The sequence below is a fragment of the Eumetopias jubatus genome, unplaced genomic scaffold (genome assembly GCF_037043125.1).
Source record: "Eumetopias jubatus isolate StellerSeaLion01/CBP00866 unplaced genomic scaffold, mEumJub1_p1.0 scaffold_8, whole genome shotgun sequence".
NCBI classification, from domain to species: domain Eukaryota; kingdom Metazoa; phylum Chordata; class Mammalia; order Carnivora; family Otariidae; genus Eumetopias; species Eumetopias jubatus.
The window spans coordinates 40,808,304-40,828,414 of record NW_028274814.1 but is presented as its reverse complement, the minus strand read 5'-3'; the positions used below and the strand labels follow the sequence as shown (position 1 = coordinate 40,828,414).

Here is a 20,111-nt window from a genome sequence, read left to right as displayed (position 1 = left end):
GGGGATGGAGGGAAGGACTGTTCAGCAGCCCCCACCCTGCTCATCAAGCTCGTCAAGCCCCGCAGGGGCTGTGAGCACCAGGCAGGAGGCCAGGAGAGAGGAGGGAGACTCCAGGAGGAGGAGGGGACAGGAGGCAGCGCTTGGGGACCGAGCCCCCCTGAGCCAGCAGCGCCGGCTCAGACAGGCCACCCAGTTCCTGCACAAGGACTCTGCCGACCTGCTCCCCCTGGACAGCCTCAAGAGGCTCGGCACCTCCAAGGACTTGGTGAGGCAGCCCTCTCCCCACTCTTCCTCTCCATCTCCCTGTATCCTGGGGAGGGGGGTGGAGGGCTGGAAAAAAACAGTCCCTAAGCCTTCAGATCCCCTCTCCTTTGCCGAGAATGGGGCAGAGTTAGTCCCAGTTTGAGGGGCTCCGCTCTGACCGCTCTCAGACTCTTCACTGGGGATGGTCCCATGGTTTGGTGGCTCTGGGAGACCCTGTTTGCATTGCTCAGCTTCTCGCAAACAGTCCAAGGTTTGTCTTGGGATGATGAGGAGATGTGCTCTTTAGGAGAAGAGGCTTACAAGGACACAGGAACCTTCTGGAGCAGTCATTAGCTGCTGGAAGGGCCTGGAGGCCTGGCCAGCTTAGGGTTGTGGTTTCTGTCCTATCCCGAAACAACAAATTTCCTCCTACCAGCTCTGGCCATTCTGTTGTCTTTCCCCTGCACAATGGAAGCAGTAAGGGCCTCTGGCCTTTCCAGAGCCCAGGGTTTTGCATGGCTCTTGCCTGAGCCACCGACCCTCCAGAATGCCCCCTTACTCCCTTGTAGGGGCACTGGCCCTTCCAGCCTCCTTTCCTTCCACCTCCTGCAGCGGCTGTGGCCTCCAGCGGGAATGGGGGGGGGGGCACGTAACAACGAGGAGGTGAGTGGGTCGGGGGACAGCTGCGTACACTCATCTCCCTCTGAGAGAGTGGTGAAGAGCATGGGCTTTGGAGCCAGGCTGCTTGGGTTCAGATCCTGGCTCTGCCACTTGCTACCTTGGGCAAGTTGCTTTGTCTCTGAGCTTGTTTCTTCATCTGCTAAACGAGGACAAAATTAGTAGTATCTCCCTCATCGGGTTGCCGTGGGAGTGGCAGAACTAATACCTCTAAGGGTCTTCGAAGAGTGCCTAGAAAACAGAAAGTACTATCTAAGGTCTAATTAGGATTGTTCCTCCAGCTACTACTCCATTTGGCTCGAGAGAGAAAATAAGCTCTCTAGGGTCTAGAGAATATGGAATCCTATCTGGCCTCTGGCTCCTAGAAGAAAGCAAGACTTTGGTAGAAGGGCTTGGAAGCACTCTGTACCCTCACGCAATTCCTCGTCAGAGGGTCCGAGGGGATGGCAGTCCTGCAACCTGAGAGGCGCAAAGTCAACTCCAGGGGCCTCAGCCTGGCGTTAGCCAGGAGACTAATGTAGCCGCTCTCTCCCTTTCCTGACCTAGCCCTGCCATATTCCTTCTAGACCAATGGTCCCCCTCCAGGAACCCAGCCGAGAGGCCAGCCGATTCCCAGCTGATTCCCAGCAGCGCCCAGAGAGGAAAAGTGACTGAGATCTCAGTTCAGGGAACTTCAGGGCTGCTCCCTCCTCGCGTACACAGCAAGCACAGCTGAGAAATAGGCAGAAACAGGGCAACGGGGGAGCTGGTCCTCAAAGGCTCTGTGGTTTGGAGACCATCCTACATTTCTCTGGCCCTGGAGAAGAGGCTCTATGAACACTGCCATCCCGGAAGGGCAGGTGCAGCCTTCTGATGAGAAGTCCCGAGCTTCTCACCTCACCCCTCTGCCTCAGGACCTCCCAGAGAATTATCTCAAGCAGTTCCGTTGTGTGGCTTTGGGAGTGAAGACACCTGGGAGGACCCCACTGTCTCCCTCCCTAGGATAACTCGGGAGCGAACTGCACAGCACTGGGGGCCTGAAGCCTGCCTCCATCGTGGGAAAGGTGGGAGGAGGGCTGGGAACCGCAGGGCCGCTCTTTCCGGCCGGTTCGAGTTCACTGCCCTTTTCCCGGAGCTGGGTCTCCTGCTGGCAGCCTTGTTGGCAGGAGGAGCCAGCCTCAAGGGCCTCATTAAACCAAGGGTAGAAAAACAATCCCAGGTTCCCAAGAAGACAGGGCAGGTGGAGAAGCATGTGTGCAGCCTGGGCAGATAGTCATTCTTCAACAAACATTTATTGAGTGCCTACCATATGCTAAGCTAAGCCTTGGGATATAAAGACCTGACCTCACAGGCTCTCCAGGCTCATGGGGGAGTTAAAATCCACAAATCACATCTGTGAGAAGCATGACAAAGGGAGCTAAGAGAAGGGGTGCTGGCCCCAGCCTGGTGTGTGGAATGAAGAGTACAGAGAAGTCAGAGAGGGCTTCCCGGAGGAGGTAAACTGCACATTAATTCCAGGATATGTACGGAATTTCAGACTTAGATAAAAATCTCTCTCCCAAATAAAGAGTAGCCCATTTTTTTTTTAAAAAGATTTTATTTACGGGCGCCTGGGTGGCTCAGTCATTAAGCGCCTGCCTTTGGCTCAGGTCATGGTCCCAGGGTCCTGAGATTGAGCCCTGCGTCGGGCTCCCCGCAGAGGAGCTTCTCCCTCTCCCACTCCCCCTGCTTGTGTTCCCTCTCTCGCTGTGTCTCTGTCAAATAAATATAAAATCTTTAAAAAAAAAGATTTTATCTATTCGCTTGAGAGAGAGAGAGAGCATGAGTGGGGTGAAGGACAGAGGGAGAAGCAGACTCCTCACTGAGCAGAGAGCCCGATGCGGGGCTTGATCCCAGGACACCAGGATCATGACCTGAGCACAAGGCAGATGCTTTCAGATGCTAACCAACTGAGCCACCCAGATGCCCCTAAAGAGTAGTTCCTGAACAAAGTATGTGGAACCAGTCATCCAGTCTGGCCTAGAGAATGAGAAAGAGGAGTCTGAGGAAGGGGGCTGAGCAGGAGCCAAGGTGTGGAGGCGAACAGCAGCCTGGGGTAAGCAGTACAAGCAGGGTCACAGGGGCAGATGTGCCGAGCGGGGGACAAGGCTGCAGACCAGGCAGTGGCCAGGTCAGCTGGGCTGTGCGTCACCTTAAAAAGTTCAGGCTTTAGCACGTAGGTGGCAGGAGGCGGCTGTGCTTTGATCGATTTTAAACAGGAGTAACAGTTTTGTTTTACGTTGGTGCTTCTCAGACTTGGACATGCACACAAATCATCAGGGCATCTTGTTAAGATGAAGCTTCTGATTCAGCAGGTCTCGATTCTGCATTTTTAACAGGCTTCCAAGTGATGTTAAAGCTACTGATCTGAGGGCCACACTTTGAGTCATGAGGGCTTTAATCATCACTGGCTTCGAGCAGGTATATCTGAGAGGCAACGGTACTGGAGGCAGGTTCTTAGGAACTTAGGGAGGCGGCCCGGTGACCCAGGCCAGCTGGGGTGAGGCTTGAACAAAACCAGTGATACAAAGCAGGGATGGACTCAATAAATACAGAAGGCAAAGCCGGCAGAACTTAGGGAGTGAAGTGACCGGACAGAGGGAAGCTGGTTGCAGGTGAGGGCGAGTTCAGGCTTCCTAGTTTTGAAGACGTGACTTCTTTTGTCTTCCGTTTGTTGTTACTCATTTTTTTTTAAAGATTTTATTTAGTTTTTTGACAGAGAGAGACACAGTGAGAGAGGGAACACGAGCAGGGGGAGTGGGAGAGGGAGAAGCAGGCCTCCCGCCGAGCAGGGAGCCCGATGCGGGGCTCGATCCCAGGACTCTGGGATCATGACCTGAGCCGAAGGCAGACGCTTAACGACTGAGCCACCCAGGTGCCCCCTGTTACTCATTTTTTTTCATCACATCATCAACCCTGGCATCTGCAGCCCATGGAAGGGTGAGGTCAAAGGGGGAAACAGAGAAAAAAAAAGTCAAAAATAATGTGTTCTAGACCAGAGATAAAAGCTCCCCACGCATACTAGTCCCTGAGAGGTCGTGCCGGCCTATAGGTCAGTCTGACCCAGAATGGACTGTTGTCTTCCCATTTCTTCATTGCTGAGCAGTCTCCTGGGATCCCAGCAAACTGGCATGATGTGATACTGGGGTTCACTCTGCTCTAATGCTCTGACTGCTGGGATCCTTGGGTAAGCTCCTGCCCCTTTCTTACTCCCGTGAGATGCAGGACTGGGGTGCGGTTGGGGATCATCGTGGGATGTGGCTAAGGTGGGAGAACTGAGTGGCCTGGAGACTCGGGTTTAGACCTGTCTGCCTTCTTCATTTTGTGATGGAGCCAGCAGCCGCACAGCGTGATCCAGAGACGCCTGGTGGAGGGAAACCAGAGTCGGCTTCAGGGGGAGTCTCCCCTGGTGCAGGCCCTGATTCATGGCCAGGAGAGCAGGAGGAAGACCAGCAAGACAGAGATTCCGGCTCTTCTGGTCAACTGCAAGGTGAGAGGCCCCCCAGGGCACCGGCTTTCATGAACGATCCTGCCTGTGACTGGCTCACTTCAGCCACCCTCCTTTCTCCCCTGGGTGGTGAGGGGAGGAGGGAGGGAGAAAAGGCACCCCTCCCCCCAGCCTGGACCAAAAACTGGGATCCTGTACATGCTTTACTCTCTGCCTCAACCCATCTTCCCTCCATGCTGTGCCACCTGTCATCGTCATTCCTCCTTCCCTTTATCAAACACAGTCTTCGAATGCGAATGTGTGAGTACTCTTCAGTGCCTTCTCCGTCCGTGAACGGTGCCTGCACGTAGGCATCCTGCAACCCACCCCCCCACACACACTCAGAAAAAGGTCGTGTGTTCCAAGGTGACAGCCTAAGGCCTCAAATGGTACCTCCTCCTTGGAGCCTTTCCTGACTTTCCCAGGAGGAAACAGCCTCTCCTCCCTCTCGTCTAGGGCACGTCACTGCCAATCCTTTCGTAGACCTTAACACTTTCTAGCATGCGGGTTACATGCCATACACCCAAGCACAGCATTCACCCCTGTGCCTTCCAGCCACAAATCTCACACATAGTAGGTGCTCAATAAATGCCCGGAATGAGAAAATTGCATGCATTTGGGATATCTGAGCGTCACCCATAATGTGTGTATATGTCCAGAAGAAAGCGAACCGGTCTTGGTTTCTGTGGTGAGCCTGTCGCTTACCCACATGTGAAGTTCCCGGCAGCCTGGTCTTCTCGCTCCCTCCTCTATCCCTCACCCAGACCTCTCTAAACTAGGCCCTCAGCCTCCCAAGAATTTCTCCCCACAAACAGATCTCCATTTCTGGTCAAACCGCTCCCAAGTGTATGGACTCCCCGTGGGGAGCTCTACTTCCTTTTTTGATGCCTTCATCTAAGAGCCGGTTTGGCCTCAGTTGGGTGAGTGCCATAAAAATCACTTTGAAAGACTCGGTTCTTTCCCTTCACTTGTTTCGGAGAGGGAAACATCCAAGGGCTGGGAAAGGTGAAGGATCCAAGTCCGATCCCTTCCCCCCCGGGGGCTCACGGAGTCCCCCACGACCCTCTTCCTCAGTGCCGAGACCAGGAGCTTCGGGTGGCCGTGGACACGGGCACCCACCACAACCAGATCTCCGCTGGATGCCTCAGCCGCCTGGGGTAAGAGCGCGGCCCGCAAGAATGGATGGCGGAAAATATTCAGGCAATATTCTGAAATGAGATAGTGGTAGTAGTTGCATTAACTCTATGAATCTACTAAAACCCACTGCGTTTATAAAAGGGTGACTTTTGTGGTCTATCAAGTATATATCGAGAAAGCTGTGATTAAAAAAAAAAAAGCCTTGATGGGGGGTCTCTGACAGCAAAGACGAGGATTTAGACCCCACGTGGGGCCAAGGGATTGGGTGAGAACCCAAGTGTGTGGGCAGGGGTGTCAGCTGGGGGCTGGGGCTGGGGTGGCCATAACCCTTGCTTCCCAACCACAGGTTAGGGAAGGTCCTCAAAGCCCCAGGGGGCGGCCTGGCACCTGGGCCCCCCACCCAGGTGGAGCAGCTGGAGCTTCAGCTGGGCCAGGAGACGGTGGCCTGCTCGGCTCAGGTGGTGGGTGAGTCCTCCCTTCATTCCCAGCCCTCTTCCTCCTCTCCCACTTTCCTCTCCTGGCTGGGGAGTCCCCTGTCTCTGGGCCCAGATCCTCAGACCCGGGGGAGGGGGTGGGCAGACAAGGAGCGAGCGTTGACAGGAGGGCACCGTGACCACTGGGGGCCCCTCCAGCCTCGTCTGTTTTCAAATGATTCCTGCAGATGTTGAGAGTCCCGAGTTCTGCCTGGGGCTACAGACACTGCTTTCTCTCAAGGTAAGGAGGATGCTAGCGCTTGACCCACACTTGGAGCCTGACCCAAAGGGCTGGGAAAAGGAGGTAAAAGGCACAGGCGTGGAAGTGTGGCTCAGCTTCTGATGAGAAAGACCAGGAGATGTCGTGATTTCACCTTCGCTTCCTTAGAGGTTCCTTATTTGCCCACAAGTGAAAAGTAAGAACCAGGTCCCACTGTCCCCCGAGCCCAGGGCTCCAGGTGAATGGAAACAGGGGCAAGAGCAAGGAGCAGGGGGAGGCTGTGGGAAGTGGGAGGGGCCTGAGAGAGCGGCTCCCTGCTGAGAGAGGTGCCGCTGTCCCCGCCCCCCCCCCCCCACAGTGCTGTATCGACCTGGAGCGTGGAGTACTGCGCCTGAGAGCCCCCTTCCCAGAGCTGCCCTTCCTGCCTCTGTACCAAGAGCCTGGCCAGTGACTGCTGAACCAGTCGGTCCCCAGGGGAAGGACCTTGCCTGGGGGAAGAGCCGTATGGGGGGGAATGGGGCATTACTACAGCCAGGTAGCTGGGGACTACTTTGTCTGTCCCTCCTGTCACCACCCTGACCCTGCCGTCCCTCAGTCAGCCACATTCCTCTCTGCTTCTCAGCCACTGCCCAAGCTTCCAGGAGTCTTCGAGACAGAGGGCCCGTGATCTCAGGGGCCTGGCTTCTCGCCTCCCATTCCCCTCCAAGTCAGGACTGCGGGAAAGGACGTTAAGCGTGGCCTAGTAGGGACTGGCCCGAGTCAAAGGCTGCGGCCTTGACCGTGCTTCACCTGTCCGCCGCCATCCACCCCACCCACCCCTCGGGGGCCTTCACTCCCACGCCCCTCCCCTCGCCTCGGGGGCTCATTACCTTTCCCAACTAGACTGCCGCACCTCACCCGCCCGGGGCCCTGTCCCTGCTGACGCCTACCTTTCTGATTCTGCACACGACTGCTCACAGTTGAGTGGGGGAAGAAACAGGCAACCAAATACTCCAGTGCAATGGGAAGGTGAGCTGGTAGAGGAACGCCGGGCCTCACGAGGCTGGGAGCTTCCTTCGTTACCTTTTCTGGGGTTGCCAACGTCTGACGCCAGGGATCACCCTGTGCAAGACCTTGGATGGACCTTTACCATTTCTCCAGGCAGCTCTCCTCCTCCACTTGCTTTTTCACACAGTGGGACCCTGAACTTCAGGGGGGGATGGGGGGGTTGGAGGAGTGCTGTCAGGAACTGGCCCCACAAGGTGGACAGGATGGCGGGGTGCTCAGTACTCAGACTGCGCCTAACCAGTATTCTTTCTTATTTCTAGAACTCCTCACCTCACCTCACCTCTCCCTTCCTCTCATCTCTGGCCTCCTGAGCTTGATCTTATCTTATGTTGGAATCAGTGGCTTTCTATCCCCTGCCAGGCTCTGAGCCAAAGCGAAAAGACAAGGAGGCTTTTCGCCTTCACTGTGAAGAGAGGAACCCAGACCTTAAGGAGCCAGACTCCAGAGTGTCTTTCTGGCTGGTTTCAGTCCCTCGGGTCATAGGTTAGGGGTAGAGGAAGAGAGGGGTCTAACTAACCTCAGCTAGGAAACTAGGGCTCTTGGAGTGGAAACAAAATCATGAGTCTGGGGTAGATCAGAGAAGAAGCAGGACACCACCCAGCTGCCCTCTGACCTCTGGTCTTGCCTTTCCCTGCCCTCAGAAGAAGAAGAGGGGGCTCCCTAGCACATGTGTAATAAGGATTACCCTCGCCCCTCCTGCCTCACCCCATCACCTCTGCTTCCCTGGCCCCGCCTTTTCCCTTCCTCCTCTTGCTGCTTCTGTAATTGCAGACCCCGGACCCAGGGGCAGGCCTTCGGCTCAGCTGCTTCTCCATTTGAATAAACACCTGTTTCTCTATATGCTGATCTCCTTCTCTGGTCTTCCTCCATGTTGATCAGAGTCTGAATTGATAACTCTGCCCTGGCTTCCTACCGGAAAGGCAGTGTGAATGTGGACCTTCCCCCACGTTGATCCATCCGGCTGGGTCGAGATAATTGAGAACAATGGTTTCAAACTCCCCTGGACACAACCCATGGCAGGAAATGCATTTTACCTTGTACTCAGTACACAGATGCACACGCACAACCGTAACAAAACAATACTTCCCCATACTGTGAGCGATATGCTCTGATATTTTTCGTTCTATTTTATTCTGCCCTATTTCATTTAAGCCAAAAAATGCTGACCACAACCCACCAAAGGATTGCAACCTGTAATGTGAAAAAACACTGAATTAGAGCGTGCAGAATCGAGAGCAGAAGGGATAAAATTGGCCCAAGATATAATTCTGTTGTGGTCTGGATTCTAAACCTGCATCAGATTTTAAATGTCCATTGTCTCACAGAGTGTTCTGGGGGGACATGGAAGCAAGGCCCACGAAGCTGCACAGTACTTACACATGGCAAAATGAGAAAGTGCTAGGCCCCGGTTTGTTTCTTTGCTAAACTGAAGAAAATCATCTCAGGGTTGCTGGGAACAGTTAAGACCAGAATGTAAAATGTCCTGAAAGACTCTCCTCAAAAGCAAAACGGTGGGCTGTTTCTGCAATAATCACTAATTCCAACGACTTGGAGCTGTGCCAAGGGAGCTGGAGCTCGGAATAATGGGGGGGGGCCCTTAACTCATTGCTCCACTGGCCCCAATGCCTGCTTTCTTTACAAGCACCTTACAAGATTTGTGCCCCCTACTCACAAACAAGTCTGTTTGCCACACAAGGAAACTGGGGAGCTCTGGGGAGGGGGCAGTCCCAGATGATGTGGAATGAGGTTGGGGTCCCTATGATCCTGCCGATGTGATGGGTAAGGTACACAAGGAAACGGACAGAGGGTCAACTCGCCTCTTCTTTCACCAAGAAGACCATGAAGGCTACAGTTTACACCCCCCCTAGGGTGGCCGCCATCCTTCCATGCTCCTCTGTGATGTTTGCTCCCTATTCTGCCAGCACCATGGATACCTGGGGCGGGGGGGTGGTTCAGGAGGCTCCTTCTTCAGCTAAGAGGCAAGTCCGGCTAGGTGGGAATGTGGAGGCTCGCAGGAGTGCTCTGTGGTGGCTGGTCTGGACGGTAGAGGGTCTGGTGAAGCAGGTCACGGACAGCTGGGACATCGCCAGGATCTGAGGGCAAGAAAAGGGGGGGTCAGAGGTTGGGGATCTCCTGGGCACCTGGCACAGGGCTGCTCCAGCTGCAAGTTCTCCTGGGACTCACCCACGCCCAGCTCCTGTAGGAGGCTCTGGAACTCTGGCTCAGCCTCCAGCAGCTTCAGCAGATTGGTCGACTCCATCCGCTCAAGCTGCACCTCCCAGTATACGTAGATCTTCTGGTTGAACGTGACGTACACGAGGCAGGGGCTGTTGCGGCCCTCCTTGCAGGCATAGAGGCCTGAGGGGTGTGGAGGGTGAGACAGAGGTCAGAGAGTTCCAGTCCCCGTGGGAGGGCCAGAGTACACGATGCAGGCTTGCAGTCAGCAGACTCTCCACCCTCCCACAGATGTCAAGCAGAAAACCGAAGGCCCTCTTTCTATTCCGTCTGTGGTGGGAACTCAGAAAAACAGGTAAAATACGTGGCCCATTTCAGATATGGAAAAACACCAGGTAGAATAGCACCCTAAAAGTGAGAGCTGTTGATTTTCCCATCTTAGTGATAGCCCTGCAGGAATGAAGGGTAGTCTTGGTAGTCCAAGTGGTAGGTTAGCAAAACACAATCAGAGACTCAGGCTTCTCTTTAGTGGCAATCCCTTCTTCAAAGTCATTTTAACCTTTCAGGACACTGGAGAATGTACCCTAGAGTGCTGTGCAATTCTTAGCATCTCAGCAACCAAAGATATCCCCATGTCCCCTGAAAGAGCCAGTGCTGCTTTCCAAGTCCCTGATTTGGAACTAATGCGAATGCTCTGCGAGAATGTTCCTCACAGAGTTCTGACATGCTCGGATGGGAAAGAACTTCCCAGTGTCTTCACACATCCCAGACGGAGAGATGATAAGAACTCAGCCCATGCTTTTTTGAATTAGCCTTTTTTTTTTTAAGATTTTATTTATGTATTTGACAGAGAGAGAGAGAGAGAGAGAGAAAGAGAGAGAGAGAGAGAAAGGGAATGAGTGGGGTAGTGGCAGGCAGAGGGAGAAGCAGGCTCCCCACTGAGCAGGGAGCCTGACATGGGGCTCGACCCCAGGACCCTGGGATCATGACCTGAGCTGAAGGCAGACACTTAACCGACTGAGCCACCCAGGCACTCCAAACTCAGCCCATTCTTGAAGATATTCAGAGATGGGCCTGTCACTCTCTTTTATTCCTTATTTAAAACCGTAAGAGGCGCCTGGGTGGCTCAGTCGGTCAAGCGTCTGCCTTTGGCTCAGGTCATGATCCCAGGGTCCTGGGATTGAGCCCCACATCGGGCTCCCTGCTCGGCGGGGAGCCTGCTTCTCTGTCTGCCCCTCCCCTGCTTGTTCTTTCTCCCCTCACCCTCAAATAAATAAAGTCTTAAAAAAAAGACCCCAAAAACAAAAAAACTGTACAGACGGCAACTTAGTACCCCCCATCACCCTCTAACACAAGTGCTGAAGAGCCCGTTTGTTTATGAAGCCTTGCGTTAGGGGACGCAGAGAGAGTGGACATGAGAGGCAGACAAACGGTGGTTAGAGAGGGACCACGGGCCGGGGTCCCACCTGCACAGAAGGCTCGGATGTTCTCGTCCACTTGGAAGCGGACGACGGTACGGTTGTGATCAATGATATATGTCTGTCCATCCCAGGCACAGGCCACCACCTCCTCACACCCGTTGCCCTGAAAAAAGCCGGAGACCAGGCTGCAGGGGTGGCCAGCAGCTGTTGCACAAAGAGCCCTCGAGATGGGGGCTGGATGAAAGATGAAGGAGCAGTGCATCTGGCCCCGTGTGACAAACAGCCAGCTGGGAAAGAAAACGAGCCTAAGTTTCTTACAGAACTCCCTCCGCGCATCCGTGGCCACACAGCCCGTGAAGTGGGCAACGGTATTCCCAGCCTCCCAGGGAGGACACTCCAGCTTACGGAAGCGAAGTCGCTCACGCGCAGTCACTCAACAGGGCAGGGAGGCGGTGCAGAGTCAGGCTCAAACCCAGGCCTGTTCTCCTGGCTTTAAAGCCTCGGGCCTCTTCTCCTAAACCAACCCGCGTGCACAACGGTGCGGCAAAGCCTGGCCCCATCTGCAGACTCGGGGGCCGCGGCCTTAGCATAGAGAGGCTCGCAGACAGACGAGCACACAATGACAGGACGTACATCTGGAGTTGGGGTGAGGAACTCACTTCTGGACCCTAACAACTCATTTCTCGTTGGAGCCATTCCTGCCGCCACAGGGTGCTGGCCACGTGCTGCCGAGAAGGGGACAGTGCTGAGCACGGAGAAACACACACGCCTGAGATGCAGTTAGAGTCCGTCTGAAGAGACGGAGATAAAGGTGGAGAGGGAATCGTGAAAGGAGAATGTCTCACTTAAATCTCAGCTCCCCACGTCAAGAAGGTAAGAACATTCCTCTCACCGTGACATCCAACTTCTCCAGGGCGAAGAGCTGGTGATCCACCTGCACCGACCACAACAGCTTGTCTGCTTCCTCCATAAGCTTCAGTGTCCCTGCAAAGGTGGGGGGGGGGCAGGCAGGCTGGGGTGGGCGAGACAGGACCCCTGAGCGGACCCCACAGGCACACAGCCCCCGACCCCGCAGGAACTCACCATCCAGGGTGCAGAGGGCAAAGAGGCCAGAGCCACCCCTCTCAGCGTTGTGGCCTGCAGGTGCGACAGAAGGACCGGAAGAAGAAAACGTGAAGGGCAGGGCAAGGTCAGAGCGTAGAGGGTGAGGGGTGGTCCAAGGCAGGGAGGAAGGGAAGGCCCTGCACCTCCACTCTCCCAGGACTGATGCTTACCCGCCCGGCTCCCTCTTGCACCCGCAGCCCACCTTCACCTCGTTTGATGTTGCCAATGAGGTGGGTGGAGACGTTCTTGTTGTGGATGCGGCCAGAAGTCTGGTGCAACATGACATCTCGGGCAGCTAGGGCCTCCCTGTGTGGGGCAGTGGGGGGTACTCAGTGGGGATCAAGTGAACCTAGTTCTCCAGGACTTTTGTGGCCCCAATCTCCTTATGAGCTCCCAGGATGTGAATCAGCCTGGAAACCAATCGCTGAGCCTGTCTGGCCCATGTGGCAAGTACAAGAGAGAGGGATAGAGCTGCCCAGTTAGAATCTTGGAATCTCCTCCGGGTGTTATAAGGTTAAAGCCCAGGATTCCCTGGGTCCCCAGATAATCTTCTTTAGTGGGGCAAAGGTACTGTGCCGGGACCCGGCTGAAGCAGCTCTGTCAACTACAGACACATCTGGAGTTCCATGCACCCTCCTGGATTCCATGCACCCCATGCCGTCCACAGGCCTGCACCCTTACCTACTGCCCTCCGGGGCTCCCTCTGAGGTAGGGGGCGGTCCGGTGTCCTTGTTCCAAGTACACAGCAGAATGGCATACGCACAGCCCGGCTGAGATACCATCAGTTCCAGCACACCCAGGGGCCCCGGAGTCACTGAGAGACTGTCCACCTGCACCAGGGAACAGGGGCTGACAGAGGGCTGGGGACAGAAGGAAGTGGGACCCTGCAGAGAACAGGGGAGAGTGTGGGGCAGGGGCCCTGGGGACCATGCCCCGGGGTTCAAGGGCAGCAGCAGGAGGAAGAATGTGAGTTCACGGGGCTCCTGCCCAGTGCCATTCTCTCCGTACAGCTCACCTGCTCACCACTGTGCACCCGTCCTATGGGGTCCACACCCTGCCACAGAGCACATCACACCACCTGCAGCCTCCTAATTCTTACCCGGTGCTTCCTCCTCTCTGCCTATGGTTAGTCATTTGCCCCTAAGACCCTGATTTGAAACTCTCTTCTTTGGATTTCTCTCAACACGGAGATGTTCCCTTCCTCCCACCCTAAACCGTGGCCCACGACTGTTCTCCTTGGAGCCCCTCCAGGAAGGCCTCCTCCCTGCCCCCTGAGGCCCCCGAGCCCCACACTCAGCCTCTCACCTGACCCTCCAGTGTCCATTTCTTGAGCGACACCAGCTGCCCCGTCGGATGCTCAGTGCCCTCGCCCAGATCTTCCCAGCGGAAAGCCCGGACCACACGGTCCGTGTAACCTACCACCAGCTCACAACACCCATCTCCATCTGCGGATCCAGAAAGTAAGATGCGTCTGGAGCCAAATGTGTAGTCACGAGCTCGAATCCTTCACACATGTCCTCCCTGCCCCTCCACTAGTATCACTGTTACTGGCGCCTTTACCCTCCACAACTTCAGATCCGAAGTGAACCCTCACGCACTTTGTGTCTGCTCCGCAGGTCCTGTCACTTCTTCCCTCCTGCTGTTCCTCTCAGATACACAACTCAAGTGTCCTGGCTCATGCCATGTACCTACCACCACCTTCAAGACAGCTTCGGGCCAAAACATCAAGCCCTGTATCTGCAGGGCTCACTCCCTTACCACCTTCAGTGTTCTACCAAATGTCACTTTCCCAGCAAGGACTTCCCTGACAACTCCATTTAGAATTGGTACCTCTACTTCTCCACCCTGACACTCGCTAGCCCCGTTCTGTGGTTTCTTTTCTCCATGGCACGTCCTACCTTCTAATATACGACTTCATTTTCTTACAACATTTTATACTGTTTATTTTCCGTCCCTTCCCAGTAAAGGTCCAAGAAGGCAGTGACTTTTGTCCGTTTTATTCACTGCTGCAATCCCACTGCCTAGAATGATACCTAGTTTATAATGGGGGCTCAGTGACTCAACATAAAATGCATAATAATTGTGCACATGAATGCTAACTACCTCCCTGAATCCCTTGAGAGTGGCTCTACTACCCATTGACTCCTATTCCCCCAGGCTGCTTGCAGAGACAGCCATACCCACCGATGTCGCTGATCAGCATGACCTTGGTGTTGGCAGGGATGTGCTGCTTGAACACTGGATGCTGCTCCTCTCCTGTTAGGCTCTCATGGTGCCCAGAAGCATCCAGGGCCTTGGCAGGTGTCAGGTCACACAGGTGAAACCATCCTTCAGCACTCACCGCCACCACCAGGTTCTGGGAGAGGCAGAGGCATGGGAGGGATGGACTGGGGAGGGACATTTGGGCACGAGCTTTGTTATTAAAGCACAGAAGTGAGAGGGCTGAAGAAGTTTCCACCAGGGGATGGGGATCGATCTAGGTAAAGCCTTGGAGTTCTACCAAAGTCCCAACACCCCCGAGGGTTCTTACCTTTCCTTTATTACATACATCTCCAACCCCAACACAAGTCAGCTGCAAAGAAAAGGGTAGACACACTGAGGGAGACCAGTACTCCTTAAACTCCATGAGCAAGGAGAGGGTTCGCTAACTAACCATCGTTCGCTGAAAACTTGTGCCATGTGACCTACACTAATAGTTCACGCTAATGGAGTTCTTGCGCTATGGGTTTGGTTTACCCATACACCAATAGGAAGACCTAAAGTAGTTAAGACGGTCTGGGCTGAACAAAAGTTTCAAATCTAGTATAGCCAGTTTATCTATTTCTAGACTTCTTCAAAGTACTGCCCCCATTTTCTACTATGCTTTATAAAATCAGATGACCTCGGCAGCTTTTAAAGTATTAAGGGAACCACTCCACAACAGAAAATAAAAAACAGCCCACCAGCTGGGAGCACGCTGCCCAGCGGCTCCCCTCCCTGAATCGAATGAACCCTGAAACAGCAGCTGGTCTGAGGAGCTGGTGAAATGAGACACACTGGTGGGCTCCTGTGCAGCTGAGCTTTGACAGTACCCGCACAGGAAGGATCCCTCCGCCCCTCGAGCCCCAGGGAGTTGAACACTGACCATGCCCTGGCAGGAACAGGTGAGCCACGGCCGGCTGTCATCATTCTTATATACGAACAGCTTTCCGCTGGTGTCCCCCACCACCAGTTCATTTAACTTCGAATGGGGAGAGAAGAGAGGGTTAGTCAGGATGGGATCTTATGGAACCACCTCAAGCTTTTCTCTATGGGGTCCCTCCGGGGGACATCACAAGACCTCAACTTGTATCTTCATCAACTTTAGCAAAAAAAAAAAAATCTTTTGCAACTAACAATGCCACAGTTTCCCAGAGTTTCTTTATTTCCCTGTAGGTGTGTGTGTGTACGTGTGTGTGTGTGTGTGTGTGTGTGTGTGTGTGTCAGGGGGGTTAGCAGAATGGGGCAATATAGAAATCTACAACCCAGGGCACCTGGGTTGCTCAGTCAGTTAAGCATCTGCCTTTGGCTCCAGGTCATGATCCCAGGTCCTGGGATTGAGTCCCGCATCGGGCTCCTTGCTCAGCGGGGAGTCTGCCTCTGCCTCTGCCTCTCTCCCCATCTTGTACTCTCTCTCTCTCTTAAATAAATAAAAAAAAAAATCTTAAAAAAAAAAGAGAGAGAAAGAAATCTATGACCCTTCCCAGAAAAGTCTGACAAGGGAACAGTTCCATGGCCTGCATGCCTGACAGAAGGACCGGAAGAAGCTCTTCCAAATCTGTCCATTGTCAATGGGACATGTTTTGAAAACAACCCAAAATATTTAACTTTTGGAAAATTATAAACCTCAGATTGTGTATTTAATCAAGGTCCAAATGAAAAGACAAGGTCAGCTCTGGGGGTCCTCCTCTTTCTAGCAAGACCTTTTGATCACGGTGTGTGTGAGTGAACACAAAGGGGATGGAGGTGCTGGACGGGACAGCATGAAGGGGTTGCGAGCATCAGCCTCCATGCTCTGGGCCTCTGGCGCCCTCAAGTGGTGGCCGAGCTTTCAGGAGGGGGCGCCCTGCGCAAAGCCTCTTCACTATTTGTATCTGGCCCAGTGGTTCCCCAAAGGCTGGCTACCTTTCCAGGGCCTAGCAGTGGTAACAAGGTACCACCAAACCCCTTTTCTACAAACAGCTTCCTGATTTCCTCTTGGGGGGCGGAGCCAGTCAACACCTCCTTCCTATCCTCAAAACAGAGTGAATATTAGTTTCTCAAGAGCTTTAATTCTAAAGGCAACAAAGACATAACAGATCAACAGTAAGGAAAAGTTAAAAATGAACTGGGATTTATTAATAATGATTTACTTGATTTGAATCTTCTATTTATTTTTTTAAATAGTTATCGGAGTTTCTGGTGGAATATTAGATGACAGAAGGATAAAGTGTTTTTTAAGTTAACATCTCTCCACCTATGTTTCCATTACGTCTGCCCCATAGAATTTGGACAGACACAGGAGAGCAGCTGCATTGCCCAGAGGCTCAGTGCGGCTACCTGAATTTGAATCCAGCTTCCTATGCTTCAATTTTCTCATCTATAAAACGAAGATCATAAGGGTATCTGCCACATAAGGTTGTCGCGAAATTGAGCTAACAGCACAAGGCCTTTAAAACAGTGACTGGCATAGCGCGAGCACTAACACCAGGTGGTTTTCAGCCTCTAGTTAAAGGCCTCCAACGCTAGGGACCCTAGAATCTTTCACACAATCCATTCTTTTTAATACATTCATTCAACAAACGCCACAGTCCATAGCAGGCCCTCAATAAAGGTTTACTTAATAGGCTAATAACAAAAAGGATTTTTGGGGGGTGCCTGGATGGCTCAGTCTGTTAAGCGTCTGCCTTCAGCTCAGGTCATGATACGGGGGACGGGTCCTGGGATCGAGCTCCACATCTGGCTCCCTGCTCAGCGGGGAGTCTGCCTCTCCCTCTGCGCCCCCCCCCAGCTTATGCTCACTCTCTCTCTCAAATAAATAAATAAATAAAATCTTTAAAAATAAATAAATAAAATTTTTTAAAAAAAGATTTTATTTATTTATTTGACAGAGAGAGACACAGCGAGAGAGGGAACACAAGCAGGGGGAGCGGGAGCGAGAGAGGGAGAAGGAGGCTTCCCAGGACCCCGGGATCATGACCTGAGCCGAAGGCAGACGCTTAACGACTGAGCCACCCAGGCGCCCCCCAAAAAGATTTTTTTAAGAAACAAAGAAAAATCAGAATGAAAAAGAATGCTCAGTCAGCCCTTGACTTTTCAGGTAAAGCTAGACAATGAGTTGAGGGTAGGAAGATAAATGTCGCAGACTCCCTGCTGAGCCTCACTGTTTAACAAGGGCACAGACACAGGAATAAAATCATAAAACGGTGTGCAAGTAGATCTGACCCAGCCAGGCAATGACAGGCAAGACAGGCAATGACAATGAGGTAATGGCTGGTCTCCTGGAAAGGGACATTACCAAAGTGGCCCATCTGCTTTCCCACAGCTATAACTTCCCAACAGTCCTGCTTCTCTGTGGCTGATCCTGGCTCTGGCCTCTGGAGGTCACTCGCTGACACTAAAGCACCCCAGCTGGAGAGTACCATCACCAGAAATACTCAAGGAGAGAGGAGGTGAGGTCTTTGATCTGCTACAGCCTTCTAGAGACATCCCCCTGGTGTAGCCAGGCTTTTTGTGGGCAGTCCAAGAGGGTGTACATTCTATTTCTGCCTTCTCCTCCCCCAACTTACCAGGAAATAAGTTAACTTCAAAGAACTTTAGGTTACTGATTTATTAGGATGAAATAAGTCTTTTTCCTGCCCCAAATCTCCAAATGCTAGCCTGAGGAACCAATAACAGAATTTCTATCCACTCTCATGCAGGCTTAATGTACCACACACAATCACTAGGCAACTATCTCAACTACTTGCCCTTCTTTCAGTTATATTTATCAATAACAGGCAAAGCCCTTCAAACTGCTTTCAGAGACATAATCACATTTGCTTTCCATAACTGTCTTCGTTTAGTCAACAAACATTTGATGAGTGCCTACTATGTGCCAGGCACTATTCTAAGTGTTGGTAATACAGCAGTGAAAAAACAGATAAAAATTTCCATCCTTATGAAGTTTACAACTCAGATTAAAAAAAAAAAGGTAGTACAATATATCTAATATTGCAGAACTTAGTCTATTAGTGCAATCCACTTAGAAAAGTTCAATTTCCAAAAAAGCTGATGCTGTGAAGCTATGAAAAAAGGCATGTATTTTTCCCTTTTAAACAAAGAAGACAATCAGATAACACAGAAAAGAATGCACACCTAAAGTCACTGTTAATTTACTATTTGAAAATGCCTCTCTTGATTTTCTCATAAAATTGTAACGCTTGGCATATGAAGAAATGCGAAAGCCCAGAAAACAATACAAATTTATGAGAATAACTCCTTCCTCCCTCCAGGGAGGAGAGCCAAAAGAGGCCTCATAATATATCTTCTCTATCACAGCACAAAGGAGGCTGGGGGGGAGGCGGCCGGGCGTGGGGGAGAAGGGGCATGTTTTAGCCCTTGTTTTTTTCCAGGGAATAGAGCACAGAACGGTTAGGGAGGTGAGAATAAGAAGTAAGGAGGCAGAATAGGGAGATGGGGGAGACGGGAGAGAGGGTAGAACAGGATGGAAATAAGGTGCTTTGCATTAAAAATCTGAAATAACGAACGAAAACATACAGTCTGTCAAAAGAGCGTCTCACACCAGCAACAGCCCCCATCCACTTTGAGGCTCCACCCCAAAACTCTTTACATATTTTAATCAATGCATATTTTGTTATTCTTGTGACTATCACCCCACCTGACTATGAACTACCTGAGGGCTGGCGCTGTCTTGTTCATTTTGGAATTCCCAGAATTTAGTACAGTCCTTGGCGCACGATGGACAGTTGAATAAATATTTGCGGAAAAATAGAGGCTAATACTAACAACACTAACACTCAGCGTTAGCTGTGTTGCCAGGCATTGCCTGCTTTACCTGTATTAACTGATTTAAACAACGAGGAAAAAAACGACTGGGGAGAGATGAAACGGTAGATGTAAACTGTTTTTGTAATTCAACCAAGGAGTAGCGCTTTCAAGTTGCCAGACCCTATGGGGCAGGCGCTATAGAAACCCTGCAAGACTGGGGTGGAGGCCTGGAGAAGCAGGAAAGTACAGCAGTGTATTCCCGCTTAAGGGGCACGTGTCATAGCAGCAAAGGCGCTCTGTAAGCTTATTTTGAGACTTCGAAAGGTAATATTTGAGAGGTGTTGCCCCTGGAGAAGGCATCACAACAGAAGCAATGAACCGGAGATCTGGCCACCGGTTTACCAGGCACCCACTGTGAACAAGTTACTGACTTAAGCAAAGGGTCAGTTATCTATGCCCCTAAAAGAACGCCAGACCACGAAACCAGAGCAATTCCGTCCCGACGTCCGGGAACAGAAGCTACCCTCAAGTTCTCCCGTAGGCCACCGCACCAGCCCCACTGCGCACGCGCGACGCGCACGCCGCACGCCGCGGGGGCTTCTCCGCTTCCCCGGCCCCGCCCCACCCTGAGCCGAGCAGCAGAGCCGGGCCGCATCTGTCGCAGTGCGCATGCGAGACTGACCGTGTCGTTATCGACGTCCCCGAGGCAGATCGCGTGCGGGAAGAGGCTCCCACTAAATTCCAGGGCCACGCGCTGCACGTAGCTAACCGACCTCATCGCACTTGCAAGGGCCGAGGGACCGGGGAGCGCCGCTAAGTGTTCCCCGAACCCCTCCCGAGAGCCGCCCGAGCGGAAGGCCAGCCGAAGCGGAAAGTTATGTCACCGCCTGAGCCTCCAATCGCGGCCTTCGTCGCTTAATCTTAAAACAGGAGGTGGGTCTTCCGAGCCCTCTGGGCGTGGGGGCGGGCTTACCCAGCTACCGACTTGAGTGACAGGGGCCTGGGCCACTCCTTTCCTCCAGAGCTCCGGGGAGCAAGGGGTAGACCAACCCTGACCCGGGGGGCGGGGGGACCCGATGTGTTCCCCAGGCAACTAGCTCCCAGGGCTTGACCTAATAACC

The 20,111-nt window shown here is 52.8% G+C and overlaps 2 protein-coding genes across 5 annotated transcripts; one reads left to right on the top strand and one right to left on the bottom strand.

The window, feature by feature from the left end:
* Positions 1–4: 4 nt before the first annotated feature.
* Positions 5–6,707, top strand: NRIP2 (nuclear receptor interacting protein 2). The gene is made up of 6 exons (XM_028121125.1): positions 5–265; positions 4,277–4,429; positions 5,501–5,583; positions 5,910–6,028; positions 6,225–6,277; positions 6,615–6,707. The coding sequence occupies exons 1-6, from the start codon at positions 5–7 to the stop codon at positions 6,705–6,707; spliced, it is 762 nt and encodes a 253-aa protein (XP_027976926.1).
* Positions 3,789–19,900, bottom strand: ITFG2 (integrin alpha FG-GAP repeat containing 2). Of its 4 annotated transcripts, none has more exons than XR_003611969.2 (13): positions 19,673–19,900; positions 15,128–15,223; positions 14,534–14,575; positions 14,188–14,359; positions 13,309–13,448; positions 12,685–12,833; positions 12,206–12,309; positions 11,983–12,036; positions 11,792–11,883; positions 10,945–11,062; positions 9,488–9,661; positions 9,238–9,396; positions 3,789–4,303 (listed from the first exon to the last, which is right to left on the bottom strand). XR_003611969.2 is itself a non-coding variant. In XM_028121122.2 (12 exons), exons 1-12 carry the CDS (start codon positions 19,766–19,768, stop codon positions 9,293–9,295), a joined length of 1,341 nt encoding a protein of 446 aa, XP_027976923.1. In that variant the 5' UTR covers positions 19,769–19,900; the 3' UTR covers positions 8,416–9,292. The 4 variants fall into 4 exon arrangements, 2 of the variants coding, with proteins under 2 accessions (XP_027976923.1, XP_027976925.1); XR_003611968.2 differs by lacking the exon at positions 3,789–4,303 and adding an exon at positions 4,315–5,634; XM_028121122.2 differs by lacking the exon at positions 3,789–4,303 and having other exon boundaries at positions 8,416–9,396.
* Between the last annotated feature and the right edge of the window lie 211 nt (positions 19,901–20,111).

Coding starts and splice junctions, on each gene's coding strand:
- NRIP2 (XM_028121125.1), top strand. CDS start 5: ATGGAGGGAAGGACTGTTCAGCAGCCCCCACCCTGCTCATCAAGCTCG. Junction 5,584..5,909: donor GGATGCCTCAGCCGCCTGGG/GTAAGAGCGCGG, acceptor TCCCAACCACAG/GTTAGGGAAGGTCCTCAAAG. Junction 6,278..6,614: donor AGACACTGCTTTCTCTCAAG/GTAAGGAGGATG, acceptor CCCCCCCCACAG/TGCTGTATCGACCTGGAGCG.
- ITFG2 (XM_028121122.2), bottom strand. CDS start 19,768: ATGAGGTCGGTTAGCTACGTGCAGCGCGTGGCCCTGGAATTTAGTGGG. Junction 12,834..13,308: donor AATGGACACTGGAGGGTCAG/GTGAGAGGCTGA, acceptor TCCCTGGTGCAG/GTGGACAGTCTCTCAGTGAC. Junction 9,397..9,487: donor CCTACAGGAGCTGGGCGTGG/GTGAGTCCCAGG, acceptor TCTTGCCCTCAG/ATCCTGGCGATGTCCCAGCT.